The sequence below is a fragment of the Pituophis catenifer genome, unplaced genomic scaffold, assembly GCF_029215685.1.
Source record: "Pituophis catenifer annectens isolate HBS135680 unplaced genomic scaffold, rPitCat1.0.hap2 SCAF_2, whole genome shotgun sequence".
Classification (NCBI taxonomy): domain Eukaryota; kingdom Metazoa; phylum Chordata; class Lepidosauria; order Squamata; family Colubridae; genus Pituophis; species Pituophis catenifer.
The window spans coordinates 241,696,252-241,721,265 of NW_027256882.1; the positions used below are offsets into that span (position 1 = coordinate 241,696,252).

The 25,014-nt window shown below is 37.8% G+C and overlaps 1 protein-coding gene across 4 annotated transcripts in view; it reads right to left on the bottom strand.

Annotated features, from left to right (window-relative positions):
* CSNK1G3 (casein kinase 1 gamma 3) overlaps window positions 1–24,661 on the bottom strand; it is a 59,945-nt gene extending 35,284 nt beyond the window's left edge. For all 4 annotated transcript variants that reach the window (XM_070938713.1, XM_070938711.1, XM_070938712.1 and 1 more), the window contains exons 1-2: window positions 24,269–24,661; window positions 7,344–7,384 (exon numbers count right to left, since the gene is read on the bottom strand). In XM_070938713.1, coding sequence (XP_070794814.1) covers window positions 7,344–7,384; window positions 24,269–24,440 — 213 coding nt within the window. In that variant the 5' untranslated portion in view covers window positions 24,441–24,661. The remainder of the gene's footprint in view (window positions 1–7,343; window positions 7,385–24,268) is intronic.
* Between the last annotated feature and the right edge of the window lie 353 nt (window positions 24,662–25,014).

The window sequence follows — 25,014 nt, forward strand, 5'->3', positions numbered from 1 at the left end:
ATTTTCGGGGAAACAGGGTACACTTATAGGTATGTTTTGCTATGCATACTATAACTAAATTCATCTGTAAAATAATATACGGTGATGAATCTTTTATTAACTGAATTTATCTTTTACTGCAAATGCAAAGTTATACTGTACTTTAAAAAATACATATTGTGTGGCACCCTTGAGAATTAGTCCTGAAATCTATTTTGTTTGTTTACCCTCAATATTCTTCCTTTGTGTGCCTTACTCATGATTGTCCAATGATTACTTGCATTTGGTAATTACTGCTAGGCTTATCACTGTGAGAAATTAATTCTCACCCAATGCTGATGATATTCAGATCTCTTAGTCTTTTGAAGTCTTTGATGAATACACATAATCAGCTATATTGAAATGTCTTATTAACATTTCATCTTCAATATCCATCCATCCATCTATTTTTATTTATTTATTTATTTTATTTTGATTTCTATACCGCCCTACTCCCAAAGGACTCAGGGCGGAGAACAGCCAACAATAAAATCCATACATACAAAATTTAAAAGCAGAATTAAAATCAAATTAAATAGTTTTGGCCCAGACAAATTAAAACCCCAATCAATTTAAAACCAATTTTAAAATTTGAATATATAAAATACTAAAAAAATTAAAAATTAAAAATTCTTTTATAAAAGAGGGAGAAAATTAGGCCAGGCCCGCCTGGTGAAATAAAAAGGTCTTTAGAGCATGGTGGAAAGTGCGCAGATCCGGGATCCTCAGCATCTCCGGAGGGAGCTCGTTCCAGATAGTAGGTGCCCCCACAGAGAAGGCTCTCTCCCTGGAGGCCGCCAGTAGGCATTGTTTGGCCGACGGCACCCAGAGGAGCCCCTCTCTATAGGAGCGTACCGGCCGGTGGAGGCTATTGGTGGTAGTAGGTGGTTCCGCAAGTACCCAGGTCCTGAGCCATGGAGCGCTTTAAAGGTGGTAACCAAAACTTTGAAGCGCACCCGGAAGACCACTGGGAGCCAGTGCAGCTCACGCAGGAGGGGTGTTACATGGGAATGCCTAGTCGCTCCCATTACCACCCACGCGGCCGCACTCTGCGCCAGTTGGAGCCTCCGGGTGCTCCTCAAGGGGAGCCCCATGTAGAGAGTGTTACAATAGTCCAGGCGGGAGGTGACGAGGGCATGAGTCACCATGTGTAAGGAGTCCCGATCCAGAAAGGGACACAACTGGCAAATCAGGCAAACCTGATGAAAAATCCTCCCGGTCACGGCCGTCAAGTCGGCCGTCAAGTTTATCACCTCACTGTATAGGGATATTGGTATGTTTCAACCTGATGGTCCCTTTCATTCTTTATTGTGTTTCCCACCCAGTCCACTGATTCCCAAATTATTCCAGTTTCCTCCACTGGAGCCTTACGTTCTGTCAATTCTCTTCCAATTTATGACTCTCACAAAGAAAGTTGTATATTTTTGTCAAGGAGAGAGGATCAGGGAGTTTCTAACTGAGAAATCTGGCATTTTTTTCTGGTTGTTTCACCTTGGTTATTTCAAACTCAGATTAGCGCATCATCTTTTTGCAGATGCTCCTGACTTCTCCCTCCATCCTTTGAATCCAGAATACTACACCTTGGTATTTCTAAACCTTCCATGCTATTCTTATGACTCATTACTCCACCAATTACCATTTCAAGCCAGCATCCAGCATACTGATGCTTTTATTTAAGAGCTTCTGGACACAAACCCATCAGAATTTGCCTGCTTCTTTCTCTACAATCATTCTCTTCCTACAGTTGAGCAAGACCTTTTTTATATAGATTAGAAATTCTCTACAGATACAGCTTCTAGATTGCAGGCACCTGACTCCATGATGTTGGAATTGGCTTCCTTGTTCTTTTTATTTTTGTGAAGATTTGATAACCCTTTAAAGGGGGTTTAAAGACCTATTTATTCGACTTGTGGGTGGGTGGATGTCGGCCATTTTTTCCTACCTTATTGGCAGCAGTTTCTAGTTTAAAACCTGTTTTATATTAAATATCAAGAAAGCAACTGTCTGAAATATTGAAGGGTAATTATCTAAACCAGGGGTGTCAAACTCAATTTCATTGAGGGCCGGGTTGTGTTTGACCTCAGGGGGCCATGGTGGGCGTGACCAGCTCAACATCACACTCAACGCCTGGTTCAGGCGCTCTGCCAGCAAAAATGGGCTCCCAAGCTCCGTTGCAGGAGGGTTGCAGGAGCCCGTCACAGCCCTTCGGAGCTCCATTTTCTCTGGCAGAGGCACTGCAGGCTGGTTCTTCAATGTTTCCAGTATTTCCAGATCTAAGAACCCCATGGGCTGGATCTGGTCCCTGGGCCTTGAGTTTGACACCCCTGATTTAAAGCATAGCATTTTAGAAAAATGTGTCAATCTTTTTCTTTCAAGTTAACCATAACAAAAATAAAATGTTAAGGAAAAACATTGCATTTTTATTTTATGCTTTCACGTCTCCACTCTTTTCCCATTTCATTAAAAGAAGCACTTTATTCAGCAAATCAACCATAAATTCCTTATTCAATAATAAAAAGAAAGTAAACTCATTACTGCTTAAATGGCATAAAGAAGTTCAAATAATGCCTTTATTGACTGGAAAGTAATTTGGGCTTCTAAGGTTTATAGCAATAATGGAGGCATAAGGCTATTTGAAGTCTTTAGCATAACTAATACAGAGGCTGGCTAACATTTCAACATCTTAGAAACTTCTGGAAGTTATACTTAAGCTTGAACATATGCAGGAAAAGAGATTCCTCTTTTTGACAAAGTGTTTTAATCCAAAGACAACACTGGAAGATTTCACTTTCCAATAAGTAGATAGCTGACTGCCAATATATTATAAAAGGAAACACCAAAAAATAGATATATTCTACCCATGCAAGTTGCAGCAGGATTAATACAGAATGAAAAACAGATATAGAAAAAATACAAAGATTACCTTCAACTGGACAGTATATAACCCAAGATGTATATTTGTAAAAGCCAAACAAAGCTAGAAGCTTAAAATTACTAAAATGACTGAAAGGCATCATATATCAAAATTGGCTGCAAAACAATCCAAGATATGCTCAAGATATGAATCTTTATCACAAGAGCATGTGGACACTATTCACAAAGTCTGTGTACCTTAACTGTAAGGCCAGTGGGCTACCAACCACAAGGGATTAATACACACTCTCACATACAGTAGTGGCCAAAATTGTGGAAACCTTTTGGTAAAAGTATATTTTTGAGGTTTGATGGCTAATAACACCACTTTTTTTTGGAGTAGTACCATAAAATTATATATCAATGGAAAGATAATTTAATCAAGAATGCAATGCTTTCAACCTTTGTTTGAGAGATAAAAATGGCTTTTTTCGTGGAATTCTAGATTTTAGGCCAAATCCCTACAGTCTGCGCTGAATAGTCCTTGCACTCAACTTCACATTGCATTGCGCCATTTCATCTTGTATACACCCAGATAAGTTTCTTCTGTCATGTAGGCACAGTCTCTTAATTCTTCTATCATCACTTGCTGTTGTGCATCTTTTTCTGCCTTTACCAGTGTCACTTTGTAGTGATTGAGTCTCCTTATACCTCTTCAAAAACTTAGAAATGCCACCTTTAGTTACGTTTCCTCTAATTTTTCTTCTAATTTCTTTATAACTGTAGCCTTATTCACTTAATAATACTATTTTACATCGCTTTCTGGGCAACCAGTCAACTCTTTGCATCATTACTTTAATTTTATTACATTTTACAAGCTCACTAAATGAAAGAACACAAAAAATCCCAATCAACTTGATAGCGATCACATAACACACTGACAAATGTCTTTCATCTCAGCATCAATACATGACATTAATAACTGAATGTGATCTGATTGGCTCATTGCCAAAACAAGATGACACCTGATTTGCTCTCTAAACACTTATGATCATTGGTTACAATCAGATGAAGGAAAGCTACCTGATATCAACCTAAGCAAATTGTGCTTCCTTTTTCTGGTTATTTGGCTATAACTTTTCATTGAATACAGATAATTGAACAAACTTTGTTGCATTACATTCTTGATTAAATTATATTTCCATTTATATATAATTTTATGGTACTACTCCAAAAGAAACGGTATTATTAGCCATCAAATCTCCAAAATACACTTTTCCTAAAAGGGTTCCACAATTTTGGCCACTACTGTATAAACACATGCACATATGACTCCTAAATTCAAATGAAAATAGCCAAAGAGAAAGCAGACAGAAGCCAAAACACAAGGGAAAAAATGGTTATAAACTTTTCTAGGGACAAAAGATAACAGATAACATTGAACAAAAAAGGAATCAAAGCACCTAACAAAGATAGTATACTTTAAAATTACAAACCAAACGCAAACCAAGATCATAAGAGTTATATTAAACTGCTCAGCAACAGGGGCATTATAAATATTATCTCATGACAGAGAGAAGTTGGGGCAAGTGAAAAAAAATAGCCAAGTTTATCTGAAGGTGGATTATAACCCAGATCTCTAAGTATGGCAGTTCTGATCAATCAATCTGAAGAATTTATCTTTATTTCATGTTGTGTTTGTTTCATCCATCCATCCATCCATCCATCCATCCATTTTTAATTAAATGTATTGGCCATCCAACTCCAGTAGATCCTGGGAGGCATGCATAACTAGAAAAAAACATAAAACAGCTAAAACATTAAATTAGTCAGCTCAGACTAAAACAACAATAAACAACAAAATCAACAAAACAAGAAGGCTCCATTAAATAAATAATAGACATCAACTTCAGGCATGGAACCAAAGACAAGTTTTCAAAGCTTTCTGGAACCCTAGGAGAGAGAGCACTGCCCTTATATTTGAGGGAAGCTATTTCAGATGGTAGAAGACACACAGAGAAGCACAATTTCCTAGGTTCCACAAGATGGCAATGTTTAATGGACATGATCTGAAGCACAGCCACTTTGCCGAAATGTATTGGATGGTCAGAAACAATTGGAGACAAGTAATTTCTCTGATATCCAGCCTCTATGCCATACAGGGCTTAATAAATAAAAAAACAGCACTCTGAATTGCACTGAGAAGCCAATCAGCAGCCAATGCAGCTCGCATAGCAGTGATTATATATATGGACACCCCAAAAGGGGTGTCTACTCATGCTATTGGATTTTGAATCAGCTGTAGCTTCTGGGTGCATGATATTCATTGCAATAATCTAAGTGATCAGGACATGAGTGATTGTCAGGAAAGAACACAGCTGGCATACAAGATGGACCTGTGCAAAGATGAACTAAACAGTGAGAAAGACCTCCAAGTTATGCACCTATCTTGAATGAGGAAGAATAGTTCCCTCCAAGATCAAGGAGAGTAACATCCCCAACCCAGGGAGTCCACAGCCACTCAAGTCTTATTAAGACTGAACTGAAGTCTATTCTGTCCCATACAGACCCATACAGCTTCCAGACACTGGGTCAATACATAGTGCCACTTGGGATAGAGATGTAGCATTGTGGTTTTATCATACCTGCAACTTCTGGATTACCGAACCCAGTGGCTTCGTATAGATATTGAATATGAGAGGAGAGAGCAGAGTCCTGAGGCACCCTGCATGTGAGGAGCTACAGACATGATCTCTCTCTTTCTCAACACCGATTAGAACTGACCACCAAGGAAGACAGTGAACCACTAAATCACAGTGCCTCCCACTCCCTAACCCCCACAACCAGTCCAGAAGGATACTGTGGTTGACATTATCAGTTACAATTTCATGTAAAGAGTCAACATAAATGTAACATAAACTGTACTAATGGTACATTTAATTGCTAGAAATTGCTTGGAGAAATGCTGGAAAGTTGGGAAGCTGCCAACAGCTCAGTACTGACTCAACTGTCTCGGTAAACTTGAAATTATTATGCTCTACATAATATATATACACACACACATACATATACACAAATTGTGTGTCCATGTGTTTATATAATGGAAATCAGATACTATTCTATCCAATCATTATTTAGGTTTTTTTAAAAAATTGCCTTCACTTATTTATGAAAAGTGAATAAAGAGAAAACAAGAAAACTGTTGAGAAAAAGACAACAATAAGTGTGCATTTATGTGTGTCTTTGTGAATGTGTAGGCATCACACATACTGTATATGAGATGTGATACTTAAAAATTAAATTTCAACAGTGTAAAATTACAATATTGAATATCTGAATATTCAATATTCAATATTTGAATAAGAAGTCATATAACATCTGCACAATGAACTATTGGTTGCTAGAAGAACCATCAAAACTATTATAGTACATGCATCTTTTTATTTCATCAGAGAGAGTAAACTATTGGTTGCTTCCAATAATAAGCAATAACCTTCCTCTTGTCCCCAAATCTTTAAAAACTTTTCTATACTATCTCATATACTCTCATATACTCATATCACTCTCTTTGTACAGTATAAACAGACAGATGAATGTGAATATAGGCCAAAAGGTGCGTAAAACATTCATGCTTCAAGTTCAAAAGCTTCATTTGAAATTCAGAGCAGGGCCTTTGAATTTCAAACAGGTTACACTGACCACTCCAGAAGTGCTTTGAGTTTTGAGTTCAAATACCATTGGGTCCATGTGTTTGGGGGCTTGAAATATTTTGTGCAGTTCTAAATATAAGCATGCACATTCAAACGTTTTACCCCTTGATTTCATTTTTTTCTTTATACAGTCAGAGATAAGAGTTTAGGCTACCCTGCAATTTTGGAAATGTTTACATCTTTTGCATTAAATTATAAATATGGGATAAAGGTGTTCTGTATTTCCTACATTAAAATGTCCAGTGCCATATTGTTTAGCTTTTAATTATCAATCCTGCAAGAAAAGACAATATTACTCCTGGGTTGCCTTTTCTTAACTTTATAGAAATGAAAAGTAAATTAAGCTATGAAAGCATAAAGGAGAATGTACTTCACAAGAAAATAGTCTCACTTTTTAAAATCACACAAATACTTTTCTTCCAGTCCTAAGAAATAAGTTGTTCAGATATGAATAATGAAATTATATAGCTTTCAGAATTATTTCATGAGGCAAACCTCTTATTATGTAACATGGTACAACATCAGCAGAGCTTCTTTATTATGACTTTCATGTTAAAGTATATAATTTGAGATGATTTATATCTTAGTCTTGTAATTTAAAATCTAAGAGAGTGATGTGGGAGGGATATCCACATAAAAGAAGTAAGTCTGTATTCCACTAAAAATTATTTGAAAAAGCTCAATGTTTTTTTTAACTTCTTGAAAACAACAGATTAAAATATTGTGCATTTTTATATCAAATAATAACTAATGTTAACTTACCAGTTTAATTGCCACATATTCATTAGTATACAAATTTTTTCCTTAAAAAAAAATGAAAAACAGGAATGTTAGAATTTATCTCTCTCTGTATATATATAAGTAAATTCATCCTATTAGTCAAATTATCTTCAATGAATGTATAGCAAAAAACAAAAACATATTTAATAGCTTAAACAAAACTGACGTGCATTAGTTTATAGATCAAAAAACACTAATATAATTCAGTCTTCTGCTTTTTCTTATTAATTCAATGTCTGAACATTATTTTAATATTTTTACCTATGCTCATAGTAGCTAACAATTTAATACATTCAAATGTTACCTTATAGTTAAAAAACAGCAATGCATATCTTAAAACATTGTTTTTAATTCTCTTTTTTCTTCCATAATGCACAAAAGGCCCTCTCTTCCCCTTGTTTCCAGAGTTATATGGAAGCTTCAAAATATGGATATTAGGATTCATAGGAATGAGTGAAAGGGGGGCATAGGTGAAGAATTCTCCCATTATGTAAATGGAAGAACAAGCAAGTATATTATCAATATGTACGGTATTGCGCAAAAGTCCTAGGTCACCACCCACTTTGTTTTAATGAATTTTTTGTTCTCTATATTAAGATTCAAATAGAAAATACAGGAAATATGTACAGTTTTTAGAACAAAATGGCTTCTTCAGGCAAAAAGTCAATATTTAGTGTGACCTCCCTTGGCTCTAAGCACATCTTGAACTCTTTTGGGGAGATTGTTCTGAGGTTTTCTGAGGTAATCTTCTGGTATATTATACCTGGCTTCTTTCAGCATTTCCCAGAGTTCGTCTTTAGATTCAGGTTGTCTTTTATTTGTTTCTTGTTCAGGTGATCCCATACTGCCTCTATAATATTCAAGTCTGTGAAGGCCAGTCCATGACTGTCAGCTGTTTTCCTTGCTAAATATGATTTAACTGTAGTAGTAGTGTACTTGGGATCATTATCATGCTGAAAAATAAACCCATTCCCAATCACCCATTCTGGGTGTTTTTCAGAAGGAATGGCATAATGAATTAAAACTTGTCTGTACTTTTTAGTATTCATGATCCCATCAATACAGACAATATTGCCAACACCACTGGCAAAAATGAAGGCCCAAACCAGGACAGACCTTCTTCCATGTTTCATTGAAGGCCGCAAGCACTCATTCCTTCATTTCTGTCCAATTCTTCTTCTCACATATTGAAAAAAAAAATTCAAATTTGGATTCATCACTCCATAATATTCTTTTCCACTGATCCTTACTCCAGTTTTTGTGAGATTTAGCATACCTTAGCCTTTTCACCGTATTCCCTTTATATAAAAGTTTTTTGGCTGCTAACCTTCCATTCCCAATCAAGCTTCTCTGATTGTAAAGGGGTCAACTTGGCATCCTTATGAAGCTGCCAGATGCTGAGCCAGGTCCTTGCTGAACCTCTTCCAGTCTTTCAAAGAAAAAACTATGAGAAACTTCTCATAAGAATTTGAAAGTTTCCTTGAGTTTCCAGTCCTTTTTCTGTCCTTGACTTCTCTTGATCTCAAATGTCTGTTGAATAGTTTGAATAGCAAATCTTGAATATCCAGTTTGTTTTTGAGAGTGGCCTTGCAAAAATATGATTTCATGTTTATCACATTCTGTGATCTTTGGCATTTTGACTGGAATGATGTGATTGAAAATTGTCTTATTAGCAAACTTCCAAAGAATTACAGTCATACAACATATGTATGTACAATGTAATGCTCAAGCATGTTTTGAACAAACCTGGTGTAATAGACCTTTTTTGTACATCAGTCATTTTGGCATCAAACAGTAGGACACCTATAGATGTTAGCAATGACAGCATATAGCATTGCATTCCATTTAAATTTACAGCTGCCATGTGTTTGCTGTTGCTCAAGTTTAGGGGAGGTCACACTACATACTTGCCACTTTGGTCAATGGAAGCTGTTCACCCGCCCCCTGCTTTTTGTTTTTGAATATTGTATTTTCTGGTTGTGTTCTAATAAGGAGATTGAGACATAATTATGGTCATTATATCATTGATGTAATAATAGATCTAACAACGATGGTGTAAGACTTTTGTGCAGTACTGTATATTTTGTTATTGTCCCATGATTCTTTATTTAAATGCAGGAATCAAGGTACTGACAGCAACTTGTTCATCTGAAATTCCAACTCTGATTCTGATTTTTTGTATTAACAATTAGAAATAGTTACCTCCATCTCATAGGTAAGAGGTTGTAATTATTGCATGATACAATAACTGACCTCATAGTACTGTATTTTAATCGTCTAAACTTTCCTCCCACTTACAGTAGCTTCACTAAATGATCATGTATTATAATTATGAATAGAAAAGAAGAAAAAAACTGATCCCCAAAAGCCTTTTATTATTGCTGATTTTAATTTTATACAACTACGTATAAAATTAGGTTCAATGTCTAGAATCAGGTTCAATGTCTATGTCAGTATTTAACTCTCTTTTGTTTCCTTAAGCCATAAAGCTATAAAGTCCCAAGGAGGTGTTGCAGCCCTCAATATTTGAGATTATCCATAGTTTCTTTAAATTATGTATATAGTACAAGTTATCTATCTTTTCCTGTCTAAAAGCCTAAGGAAAACTCAGTAATAGCATCCCTGTCACCAGCCTGACAAGATAATCTGGAGACATGAGGAGACAGAGCTAGCTTCCTTCCTCCCTCCCTCCCATTTCAGCACTAAGAAAGAACACCTCTGCCAGGTCCATGCAAGGTACATGGCAATAACCTGGTCCTCCAAGCTCCAAGGTGTGCCAGGACTGCACTCAGCAGAGGACCATCAACTAGATTATGGCTATTTTGAGTCATAATCCAAAGCTCACAAATGCTTGCCTTCTAGGGGGTGCCATCCCCACGGAATAAGTAGCTCCTTTGCAAGGCTACAAATGGTCACTAGAAGAAGACAGTGAGCCATGCCTGGCCTGTGGAGCACCAGCAGGCAGATTGAGCTGCCTATGGGAATATTGGATAGATTGAGACTGAAATAAGGCAGTGTGGGTCGGCAGGAGTAGGCAGCCAAAAGGACAGAGATTGGGGCATACAGAAGTGCACACTGTGGTTTTAAAAGCCAGTAGGCCGCAAATGCCCAAATTATGATTGCATGATTGCAGGGCCATTGCAATGACTGTAACTGGTTGTAACTATCATTTGTTTGGTGCTATCATATCTTGGAATTTTGTTAAGCAAAAACTAACTGTATAAAACACATAGCATCTCTACCAGGTCAAAGTAGGAAGTCTTACAATCAGGTTCAATATAAGAATTCAGCTATTTATATTAATGACTTCTAGGTAAGCAAGGAGGGGAAGAGATATAGAACACAGTAGAAACAAAAGAAAAGCAGACTTTTGTAACACTTCACATTGAAGACTGAAGGGAGAGGGAGGAGACCCATGGTATAATGAATAAAGTATTAGACAAACAAAGGGAAGACCCTGGTTTAAATCTGTCTTTAGTCATGGAAGTTCACCAAGTCACTTTGGGTCATACACTTCCTCTCAGTTCAACCCATCTGACAAAGTTGTTATAAAAAAAAAAGGTAACTGCTTTGCTTAGTTAAAAGTAAATACCAAATAAAAATACTAAATTCTACTAGCATATATTTCTTAAAGCAGCTGCATGTTTTCCAGAGATCATGTAACTATCTCTTGATACTGTAATACCAGGTACAGTAGTACATTTAGTTCAGGAAGTTGTAGAAAAGTGCTACATTCAAGTCTGCTATACGCTCTATAGGATCTTTGTGTCTTCAAATCCAAAGTACCAGACCACTTTGAAAATTCTCCACAAAGGTAATAAATAACGGTTCCTCAGTTTTCCATGCAGACCAGCCTTCTGCAAAATATTGTGGGGCTTGCAAACCTCTTTTATTAAATAGCCAGAAAGAATCTTTGCAGTAAGATTCCAATATCCCAGTTTTTGTTCAGCTGAGATGACATAAGGGCAATGGTCATGGATATGTGAAAACAATTAAATAAAGGACTGAAACAGACACCAAAGCATCTTATTTCCTGAACTCTGCCTCTAAAGCAAGTTTATGTAATTCATAGTGTCTGATGAAAGTGTTTGAAACAGCTATATGGCAGTCCAACAAACTTGGCTACTTGTCAAGTAGAAAGAACCACTGTCAAGAGTGGTTTGTCAAGTAATATATGCAGTATGGAGTGTTTTGCCCTGTGAAGCTTTGTTTGTTGAATTATCATGGCAATAAAATATTTCCATCAAGGACTCAAAGAAACCAGATGCATTAAAAAATACACCAAGACATTAAAAACTCTTGCTTGTTCTGTTGCATATATCCAGTTTAGATCATTCTGGCTCCATTGGTAAGATTTGAAAGAAAGGAAGTTAAAATATATCCTGGGTGCTAGAAGAAATGAATTTGTCTTAGAAATGAAAATAAAATGATGCAGCAATAATTTCCATGTGAGATAAATAAATAGTTAGCTTTAGAGGAACAAATATATTTTAATATGTATAACCTGAGATCAAATGACATAATTCTCATGATTGAAATTTGAAAACTTGAGGATACAGCTACTTCAAAAAAATATAAGCAATAGAAAGAATGGAAATTCTCCTTAGAAATCTAAGAGAGCAAAGATAGTGATGCTGTTGAGAACATTAAATGCTATGCTAGGAGAAGATAATATAGAAAAGGTTGAGAGGTTGTAAAAAAAAGGAGAAACTTAAATAAAATTGCAAACTATTTCAACAACCATAAAAAGATAGCAGAAGCAGCTTGTAAGAGTAGACCAAGGCTAAAAGACTAGACTAATAAAGATCAGAAATAAAAGAAACAAACCAAAACAAAGACATATGTTAAAAATGGAAGGCAAGTCAGGTCACAAAAAAGATTACATAAAATTGGAATTATAGAGAAAGTATTCAAAAATTATAGAGAAGGTATTCAAAAAAGGTAAACCAATTCAGAGTAGAGAAGCTGCAGTAATTACAAAAGATCCATGATGTTCCAACAGGAGAAAAGCTGATGATGAGATAGAGACACAGACAGACAGGCTGACTGACTAGCATTTTTCATCTACCTGAAGAGATCTTGCATAAAAGATTAGTTCCTCATGTCCTAGAGTGCAAGACATATAAAATTATCTAATGATCTGTAAAGTTACAGGAAGGTTGATTTGACAGTGGAAACAATTATCAAGGAATGAGATGAGTTTTACTTCACTATGGATATATTCAAGCTTAAGAGATACCTTTATTAAGTATATCAATCTTACAGACATAAGGCTTTCTACTTGGATGAGAGAGAAAAAAAACATTCCCCTTCATTTTCACAGGGAATGTTTGGAATTACTGTTTCTAAAAGGACAGCTGCCATGTCAGCCTTACCAGGTAAACCAATCAGAAAACACAAGACAAACTAGTTCTACTTTACTGTAAAGCTACATTATCAGAATATTGTAAACCTGAAAATATAATGCTCCTTGTCCAGTGACCATTTGAAATTACAACAGCACTGAATGAAAAGACTTATGGCTAAGTTACGTCCATTGCAGCAACCCCGTAGTCATGTGAACAAAATTCAAGCACTTAGTAATCCACCCATCCTTATGACCAACCACAGGGATGCTGCAGCACCCCTCTCCCTTATCTTCCACCCTATTTGGGTACTTCAGAAGGTACTTGGAGAAGAAGAAAGTCCTGGGAGATCCAGGGGAGACCATGTGTAAGTTGGGGAAATGCTATAGTGCAGACCTGCGACTGTGCCATGCCTCTCAGGGCCTCCTCCACTCCGAGGCACCTGGTGCTCCTCTTAATGACCACAACAGGGACAGCAGGGATTTCTGTCAGGCTCAAGAAACTAGAACAACCACCTAATCAGAGTTGGCTCTTTATTGTTGCATGCCTATTTGCAAGAATCTCACCAGATTGACTCTTGGAAATAGCCAGATAAGGGTTTCAGGGTTTCTAGGGGGAAGTCAGTTCTGTGTCACTTCCTGCTGTGCAAGGACGCTAGCTAACCTCTTCATACCTCCCCCCCACTGGAGATTCCATCACAATTTTAGTCATTCAGCAATGTGATCACATAAACATCTAATTATTTTTCCACTCTTATTGCATCTGCAGAGAACCGCCCAGCCACCCCATTTAGGGTGACCCGCTCCCTACTTCAGGTGGGAGCGAGGGAGGACCCCTTGTAGGGTAGAGCTGAGGATTTTGTGCAATATCTGCATGATAAAATCGCTCAGATTCAGGACGGCCTGGACTCCGACTGGGTAGCTTCGGACGGGATGATGGGGGTGAGTCTTGAGAGTGTTATCTGGGAGGAGTTTGACCCTGTGGCTCCTGAGGACATGGACAGGATTTTGGGGAGGCTTAACGCTACCACGTTTATTGGACCCGTATCCCTCCTAGTTGGTGCTGGCCTCCAGGGAGGTTACACGAGGCTGGTTTCAGGAGATTATTAATGCTTCGTTGAGTGAGGGTGTCTTCCTACCCGCCTTGAAAGAGGCGGTGGTGAGGCCCCTCCTCAAGAAGCCTTCCCTGGACCCGGCTGTATTAGCTAATTACCGTCCTGTCTCCAACTTCTGTTTCACGGCGAAGGTTGTTGAGAGTGTGGTGGCGCAACAACTTCCTCGATTCCTGGATGAACCTGTCTATCTAGATTCGTGCCAGTCGGGCTTCAAGACAGGTTACAGCACAGAAAGGCATTGATTGCATTGGTTGATGATCTCTGGAGGGCCAGGACAGGGGTTGTTCCTTTGTCCTGGTCCTCCTGGACCTCTCAGCGGCTTTTGATACCATCGATCATGGTATCATGCTACGTCGGCTGGAGGGGATGGGAGTGGGGGGCACCGTGTTATGGTGGGTCTCCTCCTTCCTCTCTGACCATACGCAGTCTGTGTTGACGGGGGGACAGAGGTCGACCTCGAGGCTCACTTGTGGGGTGCTGCAAGGGTCAGTCCTCATGCCCCTCCTGTTCAACATTTATGTGAACCCGCTGGGTGAGATCATCCATGGCTTTGGGGTGAAGTGTCAACTGTATGCTGATGACACGCAGTTGTACATTTCAACCCCAGGCCACCCCAATGATGCCCTTGATGTGATGTCCCAATGCCTGGAGGCCATGCGGATCTGGATGGGAAGGAACAGGCTCAGACTCAACTCCTCCAAGACTGAGTGGCTGTGGTTTCCGACGTCCCGATATAGCCAGCTAGAACCATCACTGGCTATTGGGGATGAGATCTTACCCTCCTCAGAGAGGGCTCGCAACTTGGGCATCCTCCTGGGCTAACAGCTGTCGTTGGATGATCATATGATGGCCGTAGACAGGGGGGCTTTTTATCAGGTTCGCCTGATCTCCCAGTTGCGTCCCTTTCTGGATCGGGACACCTTGCGCACAGTCACCCACACCCTCGTCACTTCCCGTCTAGACTATTGCAATGCTCTCTACATGGGGCTCCCCTTGAGAAGCACCCAGAGGCTCCAACTGGTCCAGAATGCGGCCGCGTGAGTGATAATGGGGGCAACCCATCGCTCCCATGTAACACTTCTCTTGCGCGAGCTGCACTGGCTCCCGGTGGTCTTCGGGTGCATTTCAAGGTGTTGGTTACCACCTTTAAAGCGCTCAATGGCTTAGGGCCTGGATATTTACAGGACCACCTGCTGCCACTGACTGCGTCCCACTGACCGATACGCTTCCACAGAGAGGGCCTCCTCAGGGTGTCGTTGGCCAAACAATGCCGACTGGCGATTCCCAGGGGGAGAGCCTTCTCTGTGGGGGCTCCTGCCCTATGGAACGAATTGCCCCCGGATATATGAAGGATCCCCGACCTCCATGCCTTCCGTCGTGCACTGAAGACCCTGTTATTCCAGCAAGCCGGTCTGATGGGACAATAATTTTAATCGGGTTTAAATATGGGTTTTTAATATGGTTTTATAAGGGTTTTAGAATGGGAATTTTAAATTCGGCCAAAATTGAATTATTTTAATATGGTTTTTAAATTTGTCTTGTATATTGTTTTATTATGGCTGTTCACCGCCCTGAGTCCTTTGGGACTCATATTTTTATTATAAAAATATAATAAAATCCCCAAAAAAAAAAAATCAAAAACACTTCACTTAATGACTGTCACAACTTATTAACTGTAATAAGTAGTGTCACCACTTGTAATAAGTGGGCTTACTATGGTTGTCAGTAGATGATTACAACAAAATCTTGCAGGACCTGCAAGTTACCATTAGGTTTCCAAGAATTACTAATTTGTATTTATAAAACCTTATATAGGTTTTGCAAACAGTGTTCCTCTGCCCAAGGAGAGATATTTTCAGAAGAATAAGCTGATACTATCCCATTGTTATGAGGTGAAGGAAGATGAGACTAGAAAGTAGTTTTTCAACTAGGGCACTTATATTTTGGAACAGACTCCTTGTATAAGTTAGACAGCCCCCACCACACACACACACACACACACCAGCTTTCCAGAAATTGAAAAAGGCTGCTATTCCAGAGGGCTTTGGAAAAGTTATCGTTCACCATAATTATGGGTTGGGTCTTTTTATTGTTACTGTTGGTTCTGATTTTAAGGTTTTTGTATTATTTGGGTATTTATTTAACTATTTTCTTACTGTGCATGATATAGCACATTTGGAAGCCATATCAAAAGGTCTTGGATGACATTTAGAAAACCTGTGCATTGACAATATTTACAGTTGTCAATTACAAAAGGCCACACTACTTGGATCCGCACATCCTAGATTTTGGGAAGAATATGATATGTATATGAGCCAATCCCAACTAAAGAACTGGTAGCTGTGATTTCATATTGTTATACAGTATATATAATAATAAGATAATAGCAGGGGTGAAATCCAGCAGGTCCTGACAGGTTCTGGAGAACCAGTAACTGAAATTTTGAGCAGTTCAGAGAACCATAGTGGAAATTTTGACTAGTTCGGAGAACCGGCAAATACCACCTCTGGCTGGCCCCAGAGTGGGGTGGGAATGGAGATTTTGCAATATCCTTCCCCCAGGAGTGGGGAGGGAATGGGGATTTTGCAGTATCCTTCCCTTGGAGTGGGGTGGGAATGGAGATTTTGCAGTATCCTTCCCGCCACGCCCACCAAGCCACACCATGCCCACCAAGCCATACCCACAAAACCAGTAATAAAAAAAACTGGATTTCACCACTGGATAATAGCCATAAGGTACATCACAGGGAAAGAATTTTTTCTGAAGCATAACTTATTACATCCCTTATTTTCCATGCTGGTTAGGTTAATATTAGGAGCACCTGAGTCTCTGTTGGAGTCTCTGCTAGGATGCTCATGTAGGAAAGGAATATATACTCTCCAGAAGATTTCTGTAAGCAATTGTAACAGACTTCTATCTAATCTGCACCACTGAAAATTATCCCTTCCTTTTAATCCTATAACAATCCTGTGAGGTAGGTTGGATCAGAGAATAAAGTTCACTTGAATTCCATCAGTGATCTCCAAGTTTAGTTACAGGACTTTGAATCAAATCAAAGTCCAATAAATTATTACACTAAAATGACTCTCTGTTTAGTACAAATTTGCTTTTTCACTATAGAGGCAAGAAAACAAAGCGAACAATAAGAACGAAAGTTAAAAAAAGAAACAGGAATCAAAGGTTGAAAATGAATAGGAAGATAAATTTGCTCAATAAATGGTAAATAAGTAAATGAATTGCTAAATCAAGAGTTTGATGCATAAGTAAAACTCTCTTGGAAAATGACTTAAATACTGCAAAAATCTGCATATCTTTAGGGCCCTTGTCCAACTAGCTGTTTGCTACTAAATAAATAGTAGTAAACCTAACCTAATCTAATTTCTAAACTTAATATTATATCATCTACTAGTACATCTTGGTTCTGAACAGGGTGGATAAAAATCAATGGTTTTTTTTAAAAAAATCAAAAAAATCAGATTTTTTTTATTTAAATCGGATTTTTTTAAATAAAATGCTTTTTGAGGAAAATATATTACCATCCAAAGGTTATTCCATCATGAAATAAAGATTAGTTTTTTAATTATGTAGAATAAGGCTGTATATGTTTTAATTTTTTTGGTAAATAAATTCCATTAATCCATTCACAATGTCATGCTCTTCCAGAGGTTTTTGTAAGATTATTGGGCAGTTTCTCTGCCTACAAGATATTATCACAGATGCTTGGTTTACTTTTGCAGTTCTCAAAACTGAATTTGACTCAGCAGAGATCACATGCCTCTTCTTCACAGCAAAAATGTTATAACATGAACAGAGTTGAGAAAAAGACCTTAATCCTATTGTTCTACAAACCTATGAATACAGAATCAACCCCTTCAGTTCTAAGTTTCAAGAAGTTCAGTGGACAGAACAGAAACAATATTTTTCTGATTGTTTGGAGTGGAATAGATCAAGAAGAAAGTGAAACTAAGTGTGAGGAGGAAGGGGCAAGCAGACAAGCAGTACAAAATGAAAGTGAAACTTTCTGAGCACAATACTGCACAGCCACAAACAGACAAGTCTTTGGATCTTTTTGTGTGTATGACCTGAGGTTTATCACATTCTTTCCTTGGAGGAAAAAACCTATAATGGCAGCAGACCGTAAAAGAGACCCAGTTTGGCAATATTTTAATGAAGTTCCTTTACCTATTGGTAAGGCAGGCATGCGTGCAAACTGCAAACACTGCAACAAAGAAATGCAAGGCCTGGTGGCCCGAATGAGGCAACATCATGAGAAGTGCTGTGATGAAGATGACCAAAGAAACACATTTGAACAGGCAGGATCTTCAGGTTGGTAAACATTTTTATTGAATCATATTTCTAAAGACTGCCTTGAACTGTCATGTTTGAGCAAAATTATATTTCTTATTATTACTGCATGTTACTGTCATTTGGTACAGTTATGAAGAAAAGCAAATATTCCTTTTGGGGCAGTGCTGTGTACAATAAGCAGAAATTGTATAAACAATAAAATAACAGCATTGACTTTTTTGTTTAGGGGAATTCATTTAGGGGATTCTGGAAACTATCCACCTTCAAGATCACCATCCTCCTGTTCTGCAGTTTCAGAGTTATCCATCCAGGATAGTGCTTCATTAGCATCATCACCATCAGATACCCACAGCCACATATCACTATCACCTAAAAGAAAGAAAAATCCCTTCCCTCTTGGAACCACCATAGATAAGTTTGTGATAAAAACTAGCAGATTAGAAAAAGAGTTAATTGATGAAAAAATTGCCCAGTTTGTTTATGCAATGAACTCTTCCTTCCATCTGACTGAGAACCCACATTTCATTAATATGGTTCAGTCACTGAGACCAGGATACAGTCCACCCAGCAGAGCAGATGTTGCAGGGAAACTGCTGGATAAAGTGTATGACAGAGAAATGGAGCAATGTGCAACAGCTCTGGAAGGTAGAATTGTTAACCTAAGTATTGATGGGTGGAGTAATGTCCACAATGATCCTATTGTATGTGCTTGTATAACAACAGAAGAAGGGAAAGTCTTCCTTGCACAAACAATTGATACGTCAGGAAATGCACACACAGCAGAATACAAGAAGTGGCAGTAAAAGCTATAATAACATGTGAACAAAAATTCAAATGTCTAGTACGCAGTTTGGTTACAGACAATGCTGCAAATGTATCCAAAATGAGAAGAAATTTAGAAGAGCAGGAAGGGAATACAAAGCTAATAACATATGGTTGCAATGCTCATTTGTTGCACCTCTTAGCCAAAGACTTAAGTGTTCCATAAATAAAGACTAATGTTGTTGAAATTGCTAAATACTTCCGTAACAATCATTTTGCTGCAGCAGCTCTGAAAAGGATGGGTGGAACCAAGCTAACGCTCCCACAAGATGTTAGATGGAACTCTGTGGTGGACTGTTTTAAGCAGTATATCAAGAACTGGCCTATTCTGATGACAGTTTGTGAAGAAAATCGAGATAAAATAGATGGCACTGTCACAGCCAAAATCCTCAACATTGGGCTTAAGAGAAATGTTGAACATTGTTGAGCATCCTGAAACCCATCTCTGAAGCTTTAAACAAAATACAGAAAAATAGCTGTTTTATTGCTGATGCTGTTGAAATTTGGAAGGAACTGAGTGAACACTTAAAAACAGAACTACACATGGACAGAATTAAATTACAAGCATTAAAAAAAACGAATGGGACAAGTACTGTCTCCAGCTCATTTTTTGGCAAATATTGTCAATATCCAGTATCAGGGTCAAAACTTAAGTGCTGAGGAAGAGGAGTTAGCTATGACATGGGTATCAAATAACTGTCAAATAACGTTCAAAACGGCTGGCGCCCCAAGGAAACCGCCAAAGCCATATAGCGCTGATTTCCTTTAACAACAATCCAAGGCAGCTGGCGCCCCAGCCGGGAAACGCCGAAGCTGCTCAGCCCTGATTCATTGTTTCTCTTTAAATCCACAACTCTCCGAACAGAAATTTAGCTAAAAAACCCTAACGTTTGCAACAAATTGACAAATTGTATCCCAGAACGAAAGGCACACCAGTCTAATCACCTGTGACTGAGTGAAAAGCCTAGACATGCGCAGAAGAAAGGGGCGTGACCAGGCTGTAGAAGAAGTTTGAATGGCATTCAGTCAGTTCAATGACAGTGGATCTTAACCCAATCGGTGGAATATCGGAGCAGCGAGGGAGGAAAAGCTTGTTTTTCTTTTTCAGATTATGAACAAAGAAGAAGATGAAGATGACGAGTGAGCTACAGAGGACAGTATTTAAGCTTTTCATGTGTAGGCTGGGCTGACAGTCTAAGTTTCTTAAAATATATATATTTTGTTTAGCCAAATTAGTTAACAAACATGGATGTTTGTTTAAGCAAATAACATATGCTATGATGTTATTGTTTCAGTTGAATAAATCTATTTAAATTGTTATTAAGGTAATGATTAACAGAACAGAAAAGTTGTCCAAATATGAATGATTAACCTATCAAACTGGGGATAAAAAAAACTAATATGAAAAGTTGTTATTCTAAAAATCTTCATCTACTTGCATATTAAAGTTATACCAGCAAGAATTAGTCTTTATGTAGAAAACTATGATTTAAATCAAGCCTTACTGACTAGTGATTTAAATCGTGATTTAAATCAGTTTGATTTAAATCAAATCCACCCTGGTTCTGAATGTATTTCATTACATACAAATACACACACACACACACACACACACACACACACACACACAAACATTTATGTTTACAATTTTCCAGTGCCAACACCATTGAGCTGGAACCAATTACTATCTACTAGAGAAATATTGCTTTGAATAGTGTAAATTTGAATAATGCAACCATTTGATGGATTTAGCCCCACTAATCGAAACTTACCTGTCTTCATATCAATATGCTTGACAACTAATGAGATCCAGCAACATCTCTTTTCCCAGCAACCCCTTTTACTATCATATACCCTGCACACAGATTAAACACATCATTGGAATCCAAGTCATGGTATCAACTTCGTTTTTCCTATGCATAAGCTGTTGTTAGGTAAGTAACTGATTTGCAGTTGTTTTCATCAACTTTAAACCATCACTCCACTATTCAAATTCAAAATTTTCATAATAATATTTTAAATCTAAGTAGTAATGTTATTATAAAGGACAATGCCAGAGCAAAACTAGCAAACAAAAAAAATCTGAAAAAATACATGAACAAGAATATGAAGAGCTGCCAACTTGTTTCCTGCTATTCCTCAGCTTTCTTTTAGAGATGGGTTTCACCTCACTCTGACTCAGGATCTAGGTCTAGTGGCATATGCATTTCCTTTAATGTTCGTTTTGCTGTCAGTTTCTGCTATCTGATTTAATTATCTTAGATCTACCCAGTACTTCTTGTCCTTTCTGTCTTCTTTCTATCTTCTGTCTGACCTTCTCACTAAGCTTTGGCCAATTTGTTAAAAACATTTTTAACAAAGGGCATTTTTGTGTCCAACTTACCATATTTATTTTTTACATGGCAGCTTTTTTTGATCTCACTCTCAACTACATCTCTAAAAAGTTCCATTTTCCTAAATTGCTTTTCACCCATCCAAAATAGCACTTTTGACTATTGTTTTTTTCATGCTACAATTTTGGTTTTTTTTGGTGAGTGGGTAAGATTATACTCTTGAATAAATCAATTCACTATGTTTTGTAAACATGGTCACAGCTGAGCATGATATGTAAACTAATGATTTATTAAATAAACTGTAGTTAAAACAATACATGGCTTAGAGCAGCGGTTCTCAACCTGGGGGTCGTGACCCCTTTGGGGGTCGAACGGCCATTTCATAGGGGTCGCCAAAGCCCTCTCTCGCCCCCCCCACGCCTTCACTCACCTTCACTCTCTGCTCTGTTGGATCGCCGGCCGTTCGCTTACCCCGCCCACTCCCAATCTATTGCTGCCTCCGGAATCCCAGCTGATGGCTAGAGGGAAAAAAACTGTTCAAATTCTTGCCGGGGCTTCAAAGGGCTGCCCTATAGCCAGTGGTGGGATTCTGCCGGTTCTAGGAGCCGAACCCTTTGTTAAATTGCTGGCTTGCCCCACCCCTCCGCACCACTATTTATTGCCAATAAATAGTGGTGGGCGAGGGGCGGGCAAGTCAGCAATTTAACAAATGGTTCGGTGTTTTTTTGTAATTTTATTGGCCGATGGAGCTTCAGCATAGGCTAATTAGCCCTTGATTAGATCGGCTCCCGACCCTCAGCTGATTTGCTCTCAGCTGTTTTGCTCAGGGCTCTGCTGCTTCCTTGCAAAGAGTCCTGGAGCAGATTTTTTTTTCCCCTAGCTATGCTGAAAAACGAAACTGAAACTGCTTTGCTGTTGCTGCAAGGTTGGAAAATTAGGCAGGCACCAAAAAAGGTAGGTGCAAACAATGGGAAATTTAGGGAAAAAGAGGAGAGTTCAAGATTTTAAAACACAAAAGAAAAAAAGCTCTATTTAACTAGGGAATTGTAATAATTGAGATACTATTAATTGTATATTATGTTGAAAGCAGAAATGGTTAAGTTGTGGTTTGGAGGAATATATGGGGGAAATTATTTGGTTTATTATTCTTGGTAAATATAATTGATTTGTAAGAAATTGGGATTGCATGGAAATAATTGGAATATTCATGTTCATATTGATTAATATACAAAAAAGGTAGTTATATAACTGATTTATATTAAAATGTTGAATTTATATTAAACAACTGTAATATTACATAATTAACCAATGTGAGGATGGATATAAAAATATATGACAATGGGAAGGGATATAATATAGAATAGAAGGGAAAAATTGAATTTGATTAACATTAGAGGTGAGGATGAAGGGTAATATTAGTTTTTTTACAAAAATAGATGAGGAATAAATATGGCAAAAAGGAAATATAGAAATTGTAAATTTAATTGAAATGACTAAACACTGTTTAAATTTGTGAACCGGCCAAATACTCTGTTCAAAGAAAATACATTGTATGTTTGTATGTGCGTTTCTAATTATTGTTATTTATTCATATTTGTTCTCTTTTATTCTTTAAAGTTTAACAATTCATTCTTTATCTTAATATCTTTATATTTGTTTGGGGTTGGCTTTCTTCCCTTTCATCTTTTTTATTGTACAGCAATCTTTCTCCTCAAACCTACCACCTCTCTCTTTTCTTTCCTTTTTACTTTCTCTTCCTCCCCCTCTTCTTCTCTTCCCTACTTCCTCTTCCTTTCTCCTTCTCCTCCTCTCTTCCTCCCTCTCTTACCCTCCCTCCTACTCTAATTTCCCTTCCCTTCCTTCATCCCTCTCTATTGCTGTATCCTTTTATGCATATGGACTACTCAGAGGGCTGAAAAAGTTATTTCTGACTGGTCCTCGCACTTTTGACCAGTCCTCGAACTTAAGACTGACCTCACATTTTACGTTTTTGCTCTCGCTTGTCACCATGGTGAAGAGAAGCAGTTGTGAAATCAGTGACATGGTTGTTAAGAATGCTACAATGGGCATAAATGATGACCAGTCATAAGTGCGAAGACTGGTCAAAAGTGCGAGGACCTGTCAGAAATCAATTTTTTCAGCCCTCTGGGTAGTCCCTATACACATACTCATGGCCACCCGGTCACATGACCAGCTAGCCACGCCCACAAAATAAGCCATGCCCACAGACCCCCCCCCTGGTTGGGGGTCACTACAACATGAGGAACTGTATTAATGGGTCGCGGCATTAGGAAGGTTGAGAACCACTGGCTTAGAGCAATGTAGAAAATCATACAAAACATCACTCTCAAACTGTTCTCTCATTAGTGTCTGTCTTGGGCTCAATCATGGATCCAAAATTACATTTACTTGCAGAAGTATTTTTCGGAAAACTAAAATTCAAATTAAATTACTATCAGATTATAACTCCATATCACAATCCAACTGAATTCATAATTTCTTAATACATTACAAGGCTAACTTGAACACTAGCTTGAATCATCTAATATATATTTCTTCAAAACAGGCCAGTTAAATATCACTTTTAGTGGAAATTGTTTGGGAAGTATAGTTTAAGATTAAACAAGCAGTATTCTAATGTAGGTTGCCTGATCATTTCTGTTTTCCAGTGGGAACAACTAAAAATTATTCTATTATCTTTTTAACATTATACTCAATATGTTTTATTATTAAGTGTGGCCCAACTGACTATAATGGTTCAACAGATTGTAGTTTAAAATCCCAAGTGAGTGTTATGTGTGAATAACTCCAAAGAGCTAACCTGGTGTTATATATTACTTCCTGTTCAAACATAATATTGGCAGAGCTGTCACAAGGAAATATAAGTTGATCTGATTTTGAATGTGCTAGTGAATGAAATTATTCTTTAGACACATATTGTCTTTAGGAGTTTTTACTGGACTGTTTAGATAAAGAAAGGCTTACCTAATCGTAGCTCCCCAAAATTGCCACAACCAATTTTCTTTCCAACTCTGAAGTTAGGTCCAACCATTAACACACCAGAATTTGAAGAGCTACCTCGTGGATTGTGACTTGAGCGTCCACTAGGCCTTGCCATTCTATCATCCAGTTTGTCTTTGTCTTTTTTTTTATCCATATCAAGTTTATGGTACTCCACTTTGAATGTCTTCCCCCAATCAAGGCAAGCCAAGTCAAATGGGGTAAAGTAGAAATGGAAACATCCTTAGTTAAGTGCTCCACTTAGTTACTGTGAGTTATGAAGCTGCTGCAGGCAGTCACTCTTTGCGTATTCATCCCATTCGCAAAGTGTTTTTCACTGGTAGCTATTAAAGCAAAATCTCAGTAGATCTTCTATCAGCACCATTTACTGTTTAAAGTGCTTCTGTAACAAAAATAACCATTTATTAAATAATTGTGTTGCATATAGCAGAAAATTAAATTTTGTTAAACCAATAAACATTTAATAAAAGCTATACACAGGTTATTACAATACCTGCTATAAAAAACAGCAATAAAGATACCACAAATAATTATTCAGAATAATGCACACCAAACTGCAATTAAGTTGCAGAAATCCACGTGAGTACAACTCAAAACAACTATACACTATAATATTTGCTCAATCCTAAACTTAATTTCAATCCAGTGTAATCCATATTCAATATTCTAATGCATATTCTATCACCAACACAAGAGATGTTTTGACTAAA